The 15,339-nt window shown below is 40.1% G+C and overlaps 1 protein-coding gene across 5 annotated transcripts in view; it reads right to left on the reverse strand.

Annotated features, from left to right (window-relative positions):
- Nucleotides 1–2,305: 2,305 nt before the first annotated feature.
- ca8 (carbonic anhydrase VIII) overlaps nt 2,306–15,339 on the reverse strand; it is a 31,532-nt gene continuing 18,498 nt past the window's right edge. For all 5 annotated transcript variants that reach the window (XM_047368292.1, XM_047368291.1, XM_047368293.1 and 2 more), the window contains 3 exons: nt 15,148–15,260; nt 9,328–9,522; nt 2,306–4,852 (listed from right to left, as the gene is read on the reverse strand). In XM_047368292.1, the coding sequence (XP_047224248.1) occupies nt 9,388–9,522; nt 15,148–15,260 (248 nt within the window). In that variant the 3' untranslated portion in view covers nt 2,306–4,852; nt 9,328–9,387. The remainder of the gene's footprint in view (nt 4,853–9,327; nt 9,523–15,147; nt 15,261–15,339) is intronic.

Genomic DNA, 15,339 nt, shown 5'->3' on the forward strand with positions numbered 1-15,339 from the left:
GATTGTTGGCAGAGATAATTACCTAGGAGAACAGGCTGCTCTTTGATTTCTGTTTTTATTTGAAAAGCAATATTTCTTTCATCATTTGTGTGTTTGTTTGCTTTGCTGTGCCTTACAAAAGTATCATCTCCCTTTTAACCTTTTCCAATTTTGTCACAAGCACAAACATTGATGTATTTAGTATTTGTTTTGTGATAGAACAATACAAAGTGAATTGTGAAGTGGAAGGAAATTGATCCATAGCTTTAAACATTTTTTTAAAATGTAAATGTATTTAAAATCCATTTGTTATCAGTGAGATAACTCTGGGAACCCAAAATCAGAATTCACATATTTAATGAATAGAGCCCAGATCTGTGTGTAATTTAATCTCAAGATAAATCCAGCTGTTTTATAAAGGCCCCAGAGGTTTGTTAGAGAACATCGATATATTATGAACACTAGGGCACGGGGGCTAGGGTATAAAACTAACATCTAGTACTGCTCAGACCCTCATCTCAAAATGAAAAGAGAACAGCAGAACTGTGAAGTTACCAAAACATGGCTGTCCACCTAAGTTTGTGCAAGAAGACCATTAATGTGGTATTAATGGTGACTCTGGAGGAGCTGTAAACACAACTCAGGTGGGATAATCTATCAACAGGACAACTATTATTTCTGCACTCCACAGATCTTGCCTTAGTGAAAGGGTGGCAGGAAGTAAGCCATTGTTGAAAGAAATCCAAAAGTCTGCAGTTTGCAACGAGCCATGTAGTGGACTGATAACGAAACCTGAAGATCAATGATCCTCGTTGAATGATGATAGAGACCAATAATGGCTTCTGGATGATATTTATTTTGTACAATATTAGTGTCAAAACACAGTCTTACAGGCTGCAGATGAAACTATGTATTTCTCTCCCAGTGTAAAAATATACCCTGTAGACTAAATTGCAATAACACATCTAAGATAAGGTGCTCTGGTCAGATGGGATCAAAACAGAACATTTTGCCTTAGATACAAAATGCTACCTGGGGCAGAAAAGTAATGCTGATCATCACGAAAACACCATCTTCATCAAAACATGGCGGCCGCATCAAAGCTAGTTTAGACTAATGAGAAAACAGATGGAGTTAAAACCAGGGGAAAAGACTGACTCTCTGACACCTGCATCTGTCTTTGCCTGACTTGTTGAATTCTGTCCCCAGCTGAGGACCCTTGGCACCGACTCATGCCTTTAACTGATGTTTGCTTCCAAGCAGATTAAACTGCTACACCTTAATAAGTCCACCAAAATTCCTTTCAAATATTTGAGCAATCCTACTGATGTTCAACTTGAGGCGACAGCACACTGAACTGAACACAAAACAATATGTACAAAAGTATCCCCATAATTCTACAGATTTGCGTGAAGGTAAAGGCTGGGCAAAATATACAACAGAAGAATAACACTGTGTTACACTGAGAAAATAACGCTAATGCTACTTGTGACTTCCCTGCTCTGGACTTATTCTATTGATTTTGACCAATAACTCGCCAAACATTTATTTTTAGAGCCACTAATCTCACCTGGAAATTGGAATACTAATATATGTGTAATGAGTCTTAAGTTATTTTATATTATAAACTCTATTTGCTATTAGTCTGGTCTTTAAATAAACATGTTCACATTTTTAGTTATTTGTGTTTGTTTAATAAAATGAAAATTCTTCACCCTTTATTTCTTTATAGGATTTTGCAGGTCTCTCTGCATATGTTTCACAACCAATTCATTGACGTGATGTTTCACTAGCGACAGCAGCCTCTATACCTTTTAGAAAAATACAATTCAGAAAAAACCTTAAGTAGTAACTCTGTTTAGAAAATGAGGGCAAAAACTGCACTTTTCAGGTTTTGCCTATAAGTCTTACTTTTCCACTCTATTAACATGCTTGCATGTGCTCAGTTAACACTGGGGATCAATCTTGTGTACATTTGATTAAAAGGATCAATTTTATGTGTTCCAGAAAAAAAAAAATCCAATAAATGTCAACAAAAATAAAATGTTCACGCTTGCACGTACTTAGCTGCAGACCAAAAGGATCTTGCCAACTAGCTGCAACATACAAACCATGATCTCCACGCCAACAAATACATGACCAGGCCATGAGTAGATGCGTAGGCTGGTTGGTGGGCAACGAAAGGAAGTTATTTAGGCTTCAGTTCAAAAACAAAATAAATATGTCAAGCGGGTAAAAGGAAACCCTAGCCTCATATTGAGTGATGAGGAAGGAGGAGCAGGACAAGGAAGAGAAGAAAAAAGAAAGAGGAGCAGAGTCAAGAAAGCATAGGGGTTCCATTTTTATTCTGACAATAAATCACAAACTAGTGCAGTAAATATTCATATAAACTCCAATAATAGTTGTACAATCTGATGTAATTTTAACATGTTTTCTATCTTTTAGTTAATCAGTGAAAGAAAGTATTCATCTGTTTTTACAATTTGCAGTTATGCATTAAGAACATCTAATCCAGTTATTGATTTAGAAATATCAAATCTGATTAAAAATCTGATTCCTTCCTGAAACAGTCAAACGTAGTTGCTACAGTTTTGAGGGGTGCCTTGATATCAGCACCTGAAGCTCGCTGTGAGGAAATATTTACCTATATCTCTTCACCTTTATCTTCTGTGTTAATGACAGAGAATCATATTGTTCAATCGTGTTTAACTTGATTGGCAAATTTTCACCTGCATGTCATTTGATGTATTTGCTTTGTGAATAGCATGCTGAGAGCAAGATGTGTTTTTGAGGGTCGGGGCAGGGCTATGTGCGGACTTTTAGTAAGTTTATCGTTTCTTTGCAGTCATAGTCATCCTCCCCATAAATAATACAAGCTCAATTTGAACAATGCCTTAAAATAACTACATACATATGGTAGCCTCACAGTCATTTAAAAGCGTTGTTTTTGTTTCACTTGTCTTTTAAAAATGGCAAAAAGATGAAAGTGGTCTTGAACTGAATAATTTAGTGTGAAATCTGCTGAGGGTGTGGAGATATATTCACAACCATCAATATTACTGGATTGGAAACATGCGCAATTGCTATGCATTGAAGCAGGGTAGCTGAAGAAGCAGAAGCAGAGCCAGAATTACACAAAACTGGTTCTTTTCAAAGGCCAATGAAGTTCTATGAAGTTCATATTGCTTTGACAGTTTGTCTTGAAGGTAATTGAGATATAATGGACAGGACACGTAATTGGTCAAGAAATTCTTGGAAAAATAAGCAATGTACACAGGTATGCCATGAAAAGTAGTAGAGTGTATAAAATACTAAAACAAACATTTTACCCAGTTAAATAAAGATTAAATAAAATAATATAATGCATGGATTTCATACAGTAGTTTATTAGGAGAGTGTGGGAATGGTATACCGAATTCATGGATTTTTTAGCATCAGGCTAAAATAGGCAATGCCAGCATTTTGTTTCTGTTTACGTGTTACCTGCTCGCCATACAAATAAATATTAATTTACAGCACTTTGCTGCATCGGCGGCCAGTGCTTGTTTCTTTTTCCTTCTGTCCCTCACAACTACTCCTTTCCTCTTCGGATGTCTCTCCCCCTCCCTATGACAAGCTATAGAGGTGGACACGTAACCTGTGTGTGTCTCAGCAGTGATGCGACAGGCAGCCACAGGAAAAGAAAAGAAGGGCTGTCTAGGAACTTCAGTGAGTCAGATACATGAGGGAGACGCAAAAAATCAAGCATGACCCACACTGAGCCTTTTGTACCGGTTGAACCGGCAAATGTCCTAGTGCTCCCAAGGTGACAGGAGTCACGTCAACCCTCTTTTTAATATATCAGTAAAAAAATATGTGACATAATAATCACAACTATACAGCTTGAGCTCTTAAGAATCAATTTACAGCATGGAGATCTTTGTAGCACATTAGGTATACCTCTCAACGCTATAATGCCGGTTTCCCACATTGCTTAGAGATTTATGTTCAGGGAGAGTACATATTTCTAGGTATCATAACATCAGTCATTTTCTCAGCTTTATTTGAGCCATATTTTATAAAAATAGAATAGGAAATAAGGGTGCTTCCACAGTTTTTGTGACAGATGCATGCTCATCCCACATCAGAACAGCATGGTTTTGTTGACTCAATGCATAGCAATGGCGCCTATCTATAGTGGCTAATAGATGATATCCCACCTAGTAATATATAATGATGTTCACAACCATTCATTGAGCCGAAAGACTGAAATTGAGCTGGAACATAGAATTCTTTAAGACATTTATTCTCAAATGGATTTCCTTTAAAACTGTTTGTTTTAGATTTAACTCTATTAATAAAGGCCTAATTAGAATGATAATACTCCAGTTTTAAGCAGATGAAATGGGGAGTTAGAGGGGAATTTTGAGTTAAAGCAGGTGTATGAAAACATGAAGGTACGAAAACATGAAGTAAGTGAGGAGTTTGAATGTGTGAATCTGTGTCACTGTGTGTGTTTTTGGCTGTTGGTACATGTGCGGTGATGCTTCCTCCTGTTGTGACAGCAGAGATGGGTGGATTGTGGAAGCCTCCTATCATTTAGTCACAGCACACACTTAGTATGGAGACACAATAAAACCCAAACCAAATGTACAACGAATGCACACGTGATCAGGATGATAAACTCACAACAAGAATAAGGGCAGGAGAGAGAAACGTAACAAAAGAAGACTACACCTACACATGCACTGACACACACAACGCATGGAGTGAAGGTGTGATGCTAAAAGGTTCTTTGTCCATGTTCAGTTTTTCTTGGATCCGTTATCACACTAATTTCCCCTCTTCCTTCCTGTTTCCACTCCTTTCTTTACCCCTCTGTTTTCCTCTCCTCCTGTAAAGAAAGAAAAACATGGATTTGATTAAAAGAATTCCAGATGTGCCAAAGAGCCTTTCTAGGACCAAAAAACAAGGACGGAAAGCCTTTATGGCTTTTTTATGATCCCCATGTTTGCAGCTTTTCAGCAGCAGTTTTGCTCCTCTCTTAAGCAGGAGAGAAAAAAAATCAACTGGGGCAAAACTAGTAAATGGTTAGTGGGATTTTACGTGTGTTGAACGTAATATTGTCATAGTGGCAAACGAGGTGACTCTAGTGCAAGCAACAATTACGGACGCAGAGTTCAAAGTAAACTGGTTTATTGATAAACAGGAAAATGTAACCGGGTCGTTAGGGAATCCGGGTTCTGCTGGTCCATGCACTGAGGAAGAAAGGTAAGTGAAGTTTCCAGAGGAATGTGAGTAACGCCACGGAGACAGAGTTTGCTAGGTGAGGTTGTGGGGAGGTGGTGATTGTTCCTTTGTCTCCTTTCAGGTGGTGTATGTGAAGTTGGATGGTGGACAGGCAAGGGTCTTGCAGGCAGGTGATCCAGAGGAAAGGTTAGTGCCTTCTTTGGGTTCCATGAAGCTAAAGGAGAGTCTTGATTGGGGAAACACAGTAAAGCACCTTCAGCCAAATGTGAACTCATGCTTGGAACATGGATGGAGAGAAACCAGGTCTGGGTCTTTGGAGTCCCTTTACACTCACTCAGGAGAGTTAACAAGCTGACGCCTTCGTCAGGCTTTCTGCTGCCTAAGAAGGCTCCGCTTGATTAGCGCTGATGATCTTCAGCTGTGTGGCTGCACCTGCCTGTCGCACCCTGCAGGAGGAGATGAGCGAGAGACCACACACAACGCAACCCTGAGCTCAGCTCCGTGGCATGACAAATATCACGTAGAAGTGGGAAAAAGGTCATTTTTTCATTTTCACAAACAGCCTGCACCCCAATCCAAAAACAAAGTACAAAAACTAAAAAGGTCTCAGCAATAATATTGTAAGTATTTTCAGTTTCTCCTGCTATAAATAGTTAAACCAAACTTAACTGTTCCTGTTTTAGGTCAGTTAGATTTGACAAAATGTACTTTTTTGTGTTTAAATAAATTACTTTATTTGAATTCAGAAGTTTACATACATTTCCTCAATATTAAGTAGAAACGCCTTAAAACTGTTTGACTTTAGCTATTGATTTTGGGTATCCTTCCATATGTTTCCAAAAATAGTTTGCTGAACTTTGGCCTATTCCTCCTAACAGAACTGCTATAAAGCCAGGTCTGAAGGCTGCTGTGTTCACAGACACCTTTTCAATGTGACTGAGATCCAAGCTTAATGACTGTGAAGAACAGTAAATGTAAATATTTAGTTTATTGTCAATGAGACAGAAAATAATTAACTTAAAATAATTAACTTTTGCTATTATGCTAAAAGCATCGTTATGAGGCTGTAAATGGGTTAATATTAGAATACCTGGACTGAATGTTGCAAGGGACCATGAGGGATAGGGAAAGTTAAAAGACAGCATCTTTATTCACACAGCACATATCCTCATCAGTTTCACTGGCGTGTTCGTGTTAGGTTCCATTCGGGCTTGTTGCACTGCTTAGTTTCAGCATTTGCAAGCCAACAGTACGAAGACTTTACTTGTATGATAAAATGAGAATGTTTTGGTGCTGATCGTTCCACACTGGTTCTCCTCTAACTCAACGGCAGCTCTAATTCTCAGGTGGGCTTCTGCTGCTGGGAGTATCAGTATCTGTTTTCAACCTTACAACAATAGCCCCCTGTTGTTCTTTCCCACTCTGCTCCATCTGCTTCCCCCTTTTTCAGTCCTCTAGCATTTCTCATCGCAGAGCCCCTCTACCTTCCCCCTTTCCACGGACTTCTCCGTTTTTCCATTTACATCCAGCCCTTCTGACTTCCCATCTTGCTGCCCCTTGAACACAAACTAAGTGCAAGTTCATTCAGATTTCCTTGCATCCTTCATTGCAACAAGTTGTGTCACACGCTCATGCAGATCTCTACTAAAAGAAAGAAACGTAACATTTAATAGGTGTTACACAGCTCGAATAAGAACTCTGGGAGACTGTATTTTAGGAATCCACTGTTTGATGGTAGGACTGGAAATAGAAATGGCCGTAGTCTGGGAGATGGTTTGTTTCAAATAAAACCAATAAACCAAGTGCTTCTATAAAACATGAATTCCCTGCAACACTGGGGTTGTCTGTGGCCATAATCTATAGGCTTAAACTCCTGATTCCACATTCAAATGTTTATTCAAGTTTTAAAAACAAGCACATTCCTGTGTAAACTCGGGCGAGGTTTTCCCGACCTGTCAGTATGGGCCTACAGGACGAATGTGACAGTAAAAACTGCATTCAGTTGTCCTCAGCAGGAAGACGCACATGCTTTTGGACTGTAAAGCATTCAATGAATTAAGCATGAGTAGCATACCGGAGACGTGCAGTAATAGCATAAACAGAACAGGTAAAGACGATGTCTTATGATTTATTAGAAAATACAACAGAATAGAAATTTGTAGTGTAACCATCTGATTTTTAAATAACAAATACAACATCTAGGTGACAACTGTTTTAAGTGTAGTCTTTCGGAGAATGCAGATACATTTTTAAATAACATAAGGAAAAAATCTTGCTCAATAGGTTAGAAGCCATATACTATAGGTTTCAATAGCTTTCTCTCTTGCGTTTGGAAGATCACTGAAATTAGCTTTAGAATACAATATAAGAGGGTTATAAAATAAAAGAGCTAGTTCTACAGTTTTTTCTATTTAGATATTTCCTGACAAGAGATTTAACTCCTAATTTCGTTTGTTTCAACTTTCATGCTCTATCTGAGAGAAATATGACAGCCATCTACAGTTCTGGCCAAGAGTTTGCGTCATCAGCATTAATGGCAAATAATTTCAGGCTCTCAATGATTTAGTTGAACTTAACAAGCAACTTCAATAATGTTTATTGATATATGTTTATTCTTGTTTAAAAAAAAGAATTGGGCGACCATGTTTAGATTTATTTTTTATTTTCTTTCATTTGCACAAGCTTAGATATATACATTTTGATTAAAATACAGAATATACATGTAACCCTATTAATATTTGGGATTTGCTGCAAGTGTGATTTAGTGGGAAGACTAGTTCTGCAGCCAGAAAGTTGTGGGTCTGTTTCCAGCTTCCTCCAATGAGCCTTTGGGCAATGCACTAAGCCAGACGTTGGCGACAGATCTGCCTATCGGTGTATAAATGTATGCATATTGTGAAAGTGGCTTTAAAGGCGCTATGAATGGTCAGTATGTCTAGAAAAGCACTATTCAAATTTAGTCCATTTGCCATTTAAATTCTCCACAGCAAGTTACACCTCAACCGCACTGTTTCTGTAGCCATCAATGAACTAATGCCAAAATTTGACCACTCCTCTTGACAGGATTGAAAAAGGTAATTTCATTTATTCGTTCCATGGGTCAGACACAGATTTTAGGCTTAATATAGACATTTTCAATAAGGTTGAGATCAGGGCCTGTGGGGGGGTGCCTCTGCTGAACTTAATGTTAGCCATTTTTATCCATTCAACAACAGTTTCATGTGTGACATCATCATCCGGAAGGAGCACAATCTTGAAATAAAATCATTAATGGCAAGAAATGTTACTCCCAACATGTAATTTGGTCTTTTGACAGCTTTTGTTCCTCAATAAATGAAATCATCATCATAAAAAAAAACTGCATTTTTTATTTACTCAGGTTATGTTTGTCTATTTCTCAAAAAAATGTTTGACAATCTGAAACATTTAAATTTGACAAAAAAGCAAGGAGAGATGTAATCTGCCTTTTCACAACACTTCTTGGTTTGGTGGTTTTCTGCACTTATGCTCCCTGTTGTGCAGCTTTTAGCACAAACACACGGGTTTATTTTCCCCTCTTGGTTAAAGGTTAGGACTGATGGAACTAAGCAATTTTTTATGTTTTCTCTTTTTGTCACCGTTCTGCGTCTAGCTTTGCCACATTTTCCTGCTGCAGTGCTGCTGAGCTAAATCTGGAACCCCTTCTATCACTGCAATGTATATAGGCTAGTCCCAGATTAGCAAGTGAACTAGGTTACTTCTTCCAGGGGTTGATTTGGTGCCTCTGGGACAGTGTACCTTCCTCCATTAAAAAATGTCCCTTGAGAGGAAATGTGCTGAACAGACTACTAACTCTGGGAATGGGGTTTTGGGACAAGTGGAACACATTCTGGGTATGCCTTTTTTCACGTTCATTTATTTAACTCTTCAAAAATGATACATCATACCGCCCTTTCATGACAACACTCGCATCACGAAGATGCTGTATGAGTTTATATTTTTTGTCAAATGTTTGAGACAGCACCAGTTCAATCCCTATTTTTCAAGGATGAATGTTAGCACTGAAGTGTGTTGCAGCCAGTTAGGTTACGGACTCTTCTGTAATCAGGACTCTGCTGAATTCATCGTTAACACTTTTACCTTCTGTTTTTGTATCTGTAGGTCTCAGAGTTTTACTGAGATGGTACAGAAAGGCGAAAGTCACTGGAAGGCGGCACGGACCGTCCTGTCACTGAGGGGCTGGGTGGGTCGGAAGTTGTCCCCCAGCATCCCATCGTTTCCTTCGGGTAGCTCCGCCCCCTTGACATGTGACCGTAACCTCCGAAACTCCTCGATCTGCAAAGAAAGAAGTGAAATAATTGTGGTGCACCAAAAAAGGCAGCCTCACGTCTTTTAGTTCCTTACATAATGCACTGCACCTGCATGGGAATCTGATGGTAATGCTGATGTTGTTGGATTGTTCAGGTTCATTTACTGTATAAAAGGTTTCAATTCTCTACAATATTCAAGGATCATGTCACGGTAGTACATATCTCTATAAAGTAAAACATTTGGTTAAAAAGGTATTGCAGATATGTAGGCCTAGCATGATTTTATTTCTGATCTTCTGAGGGAACCGCTTATGGTTTTGTCTTTCTCTGGCCAAAATGTAAAGAAATCTGAGTTATAAACAGAAAGCTTCAAAATGTGACTTCAGTTCATGTGAAATTGCAGCAGCTAAAGATTGTATCACTTCTACACGCATGTACCATAGAGGTTTAGCCACAATGCTAAAACAAACAGCAGTACTTGAACCGTTGGTTGGCAGTGGACACTTTTACAGCACCCTCTAAAAGTGCAAAGGCTGTGGGCATGGCAGCTGCTTTCTGATATTTATGTGTACACACTCAATCTGCACACATGCTGTATGTCTTCCAGGAAGCGATAATAGCCGGATGTTTGGAGTGCATCTTCTATGAAAGCAGGACTTGCTGTGCTTTTGTTTTTGACTGGCTCTATTGCAACCTCTTTGAATCTGTAACCCAACTAGCTCACGTTCAATCTAACATCCTTTTGTTATGAAAAAGACCATGAAACAGACGGTCATTCTCTTCTGCATGATCATCCCAGCTGAGGAACGCTCACGATGCAGTCAATACATTTCTTTTAAGAATACTTATCCTTACCCATGCTCTTGGAAAGTTTACATATGTATTAACTTTTTATGATTTTTTTTTTTCTATTTTTGAATAAGTGGTGGGAAAAACCACAATTAGGATACACAGCTTAGATGTTATACTTTTTAAACCTGATGAGCCCACAAGAAAGACATTAGATATGAACACATTTAATTACTCAACAACAATACCACAACTGGCTACTATAGTGTCACCTACTGATATTCACATATGCAGATCTGTTTTATAACAGTGGAAGTAGCCTTGGAAGTTATCTATTGATCAGAGCAAGTCAATCATATTCATCTGTCCATGTCCGGAGTTGCTGCAATCAGGAACCACTAATAGCTCATTTGCCTAGCTTCTAATTGTTCCATTACGGTGAACCACAGAAGAAAACTGGCTCTAGTTAAGTGCCCCAGCTAACACACTGACTCAATATCTACACTAATCTGTTTACGCCCTCTAAACCATTCTCTATTGGAGAATGTTATTTTATGTTATTATTTTCAATACACTTTTTGTTACTACATCGTTCCCGGTGCTCATTTTAAAACTCAATGCAATGAAACAAAATAAATTGTTTGTCTTATGTATTTGTATTCGGTTGTGTTAAAACAAAGTGGTTTATTGTCTTCAAAGTTTACCCTCTTTCTTCTGTCCTTATGCACCCACATGGCCTGAGGAAGGACCGCCAGCATTTAGTCTTTGTGATTACATTTCAAAGGGTCAGCAAGTCGAAGTGCAGCCAAGATGAAAGACAGATAAATGTCAGAGGGTTAGCACCTTCATCTATTACAACAACCATTTGGAAGAGAGCCACGAGTCAGGCAAAGGTTGGATTAAAGTTTAAATCAATCAAAGGCAACATGACAGACTTATTGATTAGTCGTGGGTGGAAAGGCTTCCTGGAGTCTGCCATGCAGAATGCCAGAAAACTCTGAGTTCATGCTCCTGTAGCATAATATAAGTCAAAGAAGGATCTGATGTCTCAATTATATAGTATGTTAAGTCGTTAAAGGACGTAGAAAATAAATTAATATAGGTAATAAAGGGAACTAATATCTCAAGGCAAACCAGCCATCAGATAATTAGTCACATTTCAGATATTATTCCTGCAACCTTCATTTTTATGTAGACAGGCCTGCATATAACACCAAGCATCCAGACTGTAGAAATAGTAGACTTTAAATTTCATGGACTCACAATGAACAATAAACTACGGTGGCTAATAAACCCAAGTTTAACTAACACCAATGACATCTAGAAAAACAGATTTTCAGCTATACACAAAATCAAAGGACTATATGAGACCACATTTTCTTTATCTGTAACAGAGTATTGTCAAATCCCCTCTGTCTCCTTGTTCTTATCTGCTTCTACCAGATGTCACTTTCAAACTAGTCCAAACACTAGCACAGCCTGCAAAATTGTAGGACTTCCCATTCCTAATCTAGCTGAACAGAACGCGTTATGGACGTGTTATGCAATATTTGTGTTGTATGTAATGTGCATGGTTAGTTATTGTCTTCGTCTTCTAGTTATAGTGTGTCTGTTAAATAAATACTGTGCTGTGAAAACAAATTCCCCCCAGGGAAAATTGAGTCTAAAGATGCAGTATCTTCGCTCACTTTTTCACTAATTTCCTCTTGCATCTTTATTTTAAATCCTTTTTCTGAGAAGGTGAAAAAACGGGCCATAGTCCTGCTACTTTAAGATGTGTTTGTGCTTCAACACACCTGAACAAAATTATTGGGTCATTTATAGGACTCTGTAGAACTTGACTGGATGCTGAGGAGGTAATTTGGCCACTGGACTCAGGTGTGTTGGACCAGGGATACATCTGAAAGTTGCAGGACACCATTCCTTGAGGACTGGAGTCTGACGCTCTTGCTTTAGAGGTTTGTTGATTTCTTGTTGACAAGGCATTTATTTGGGACAGTTTTATAAGAAAATCAAGACATTTCAAAAACATATTTCAGGTAGATATGACCACATCCGCCGACAGGTTCTGAGAGTCACGCTCTGCAACGTTGGGGGGGTGCACAATCATGGACTGTCCGACGGGGGCAGCGCAGTTAAATTAAGCTGTGAGCTTGACTGTGCCTTCTCTCCCCTCTAAGGCGGGCAGCCGTTCCCGCATTGCTTTCGTCTGCTGCACTCTGGCTTTCACACTGTAGACTGGGCCCCCTCCCAATCCTGGGTACCCGTCCCCTGGGCCCAGGACAACAGACCCGCTTGTCCCCACTGTCTGCAGGCCTGGATGTGACTTATGTGGACAAAAACAATCAGTGGAACATGTTGTGGTGCACTGCCAGCATTATGAGGAAGAAAAAGACACCTAACTGAAAAACTCAGCAAGGTGACTGTGAACTTTGACTCATCTTACAAAAGAATTCAAGAAATTCATGTTGCCAATATATTTATCGCAATGTTTAAGAGTAGCACTCAGAATTGTTGAGTGCCAGGAAAAAGCCCAGCGGATTTACTTTCACAAGTGGATCATTACAGCTAACACAATAATGCTCCATTTGAGATATATAGAAAAAACTATCAGTAACTGCTTTGGGATTATTTTAATTGCAATGGAAAAAAAGAAGCAAGAAAGAGAGAGGTCGGGCAGAAAGGCAAAAGGGAGATAAGAGGGAAAGAAGGGTGAAGAGAATACAAAATTTCACTCTAGAAGACTGCTTCTACACCTGCAGAAACATATATAACAACAGCAATGTTGCAGGGTACTAATGAATGCAAGATGTATTTAGTGGTAACTGCAGCTCAATATAGAACATCTTTGTGGGTCTGTTAACATCTGAATCCAAACACCAGTGGGTGTAAATGTGAGTGCGCTTGTGTATATAGGGATTCTCCATAAAAATATGCAATAGCGAGTGTGAAGAGCCACAGACCTTCCCCCGGACCCGAGACAGACATGGACTAGATCCGAGCCACAGACATCCAAAGGCCCCCCAGAGCACTGGAACCCTGGGAGAACCACCGCCGGGACTACCTCAACCCCCCCAGAGACGAGCAGAGGAGAGCCCAAGGGGAACCACCCAGCAGGCACAGTGCAGAAGCGAGCCCACAGACCCGTCTACACCGGAGCAGATCCAGCCATGGACCCAGAGACCCAAGACCCTAGGGCACATCACTCCCCAAGCAGAGGCCCGACAGAGCCAGGGGCCCCAGGTCCCGGTAAGCAGCCGGCACAGACCGGCACAGATCAGAGCACCCAGCACCACCTGAACCTGAACGACACCGTTCAAGACCCCGAGCCCCCGCTCCGACCCAAGCCCCCAATGACCCCCAATGAAGTGTGGGGTTGGCACCCCTCCAACCCCAAGCCTACCTCAGCAATGCAGTGTTGATGCGTGTTCTTGCGGAGTGCATTTAAAAAGAAAAACAGTTGGGGGAAGAGGGTCTACCAGCCCCCTCCCAATTGTCTATTGCGATGTTTAATAACGACAGGCTTAATTAGAAGAATTAGAAGATGGTGCTTCCATCACCATCCAAGCCAAAATATTTGTTCCTGATTTTATGGGGATTTTAAATTACAATTGGTAAGATTTAGCTTATGTGATGGTTATACTCATGGCCACACTCCTATAAAGTCAGTAACTCACATGCACCTTCATTTATTGTTTTGTACATGTATGGTTTATCATTAATCCAAACACAATGACCATTTTAGTTTGCAATAAAGGTTTGAGTGGTTTAAATACATTTGTTCACTTATGAATTCAACTCATTTTCATCTTTGGTTTGTGATTATTAGTAATTTGTGGGATTTTCTGGTTTCTTATATTCCATGATCTCTGGAAATTCACCCAGACAAAAGATGGTGGCCAGTACTCCTAATAATTGGACTGCACCAGCAGCTCCTACTAGAGAGGGAGGATTTGCTGTTTCTTTAGTAAGAGTAGCTTTTTGTATTTAAGGAGTTGTGTTTGATATTTATGATTTCCTTTAAGGCATTAAGCCTGTCAGTTTAGTTACCCCTCGTACTCGTAATTGTCGTCTTCCGCTTTATCCGGGACCGGGTTGTAAGGGCAGCAGACTCAGCAGAGACACCCAGACGTCCCTCTCCCCAGACACCTCCTCCAGCTCCTCCAGGGGGAGCCCAAGGCTTTCCCAGGCCAGCTGAGAGACATAGTCCCTCCAGCGTGTCCTGGGCCGTCCCCTGGGCCTCCTCCCGGTGGGACGTGCCTGGAACACCTTCCGAGGAAGGCGTCCAGGAGGCATCCGGTATAGATGCCCGAGCCACCTCAACTGGCTCCTCTCGATGTGGAGGAGAAGCGGCTATACTCTGAGCCCCTCCCGGATGGCTGAGCTCCTCACCCTATCTCTAAGGGAGTGCCCGGCCACCCTACGGAGGAAGCTCATTTCAGCCGCTTGTATCCGGGATCTTGTTCTTTCGATCGTGACCCAAAGTTCATGGCCATAGGTGAGGGTAGGAACGTAGACCGACCAGTAAATCAAGAGCTTCGCTTTTTGGCTCAGCTCTCTCTTCACCACAATGGACCGGCACAATACCCCATTACTAGTTGCCCGTATTGTGTTGTATGTATATATATATATATATATATATATATATATATATATATATATTACCTTCTATAAAACCTTATTTTTCTAATAATTCCCATGACTCTTCCTGCTTTGCAGCTCGGTCCAACATAATTTTTATGTTGCACAGTTCTCTGTTTGTTGCTATTGAATAACTGCTTGCATTTTTCTGTTATAGCACTGACTGCCCACACATTTTTGCTTCTGGGAGGATCAAACTTTCTTCAAATTGAACCCTTACCTGCAGCTGTGAGATGGTGAGGGGATAGCGGAAAAGTATCCAGGTCACTTTTTCACTACAAGGCGGCGTGGTCAGAGATCCTTCGTACACCCAGTAGTCTCTTAGCAGCGGGTCTAGTGATTAAAAAAGAGAAAACATATTCCTTTCCTATACTGTATTAAAATTTAAAGGAGCACCTAATAGAACCTAATC

This window comes from Girardinichthys multiradiatus, chromosome 6, assembly GCF_021462225.1.
Source record: "Girardinichthys multiradiatus isolate DD_20200921_A chromosome 6, DD_fGirMul_XY1, whole genome shotgun sequence".
Classification (NCBI taxonomy): Eukaryota; Metazoa; Chordata; class Actinopteri; order Cyprinodontiformes; family Goodeidae; genus Girardinichthys; species Girardinichthys multiradiatus.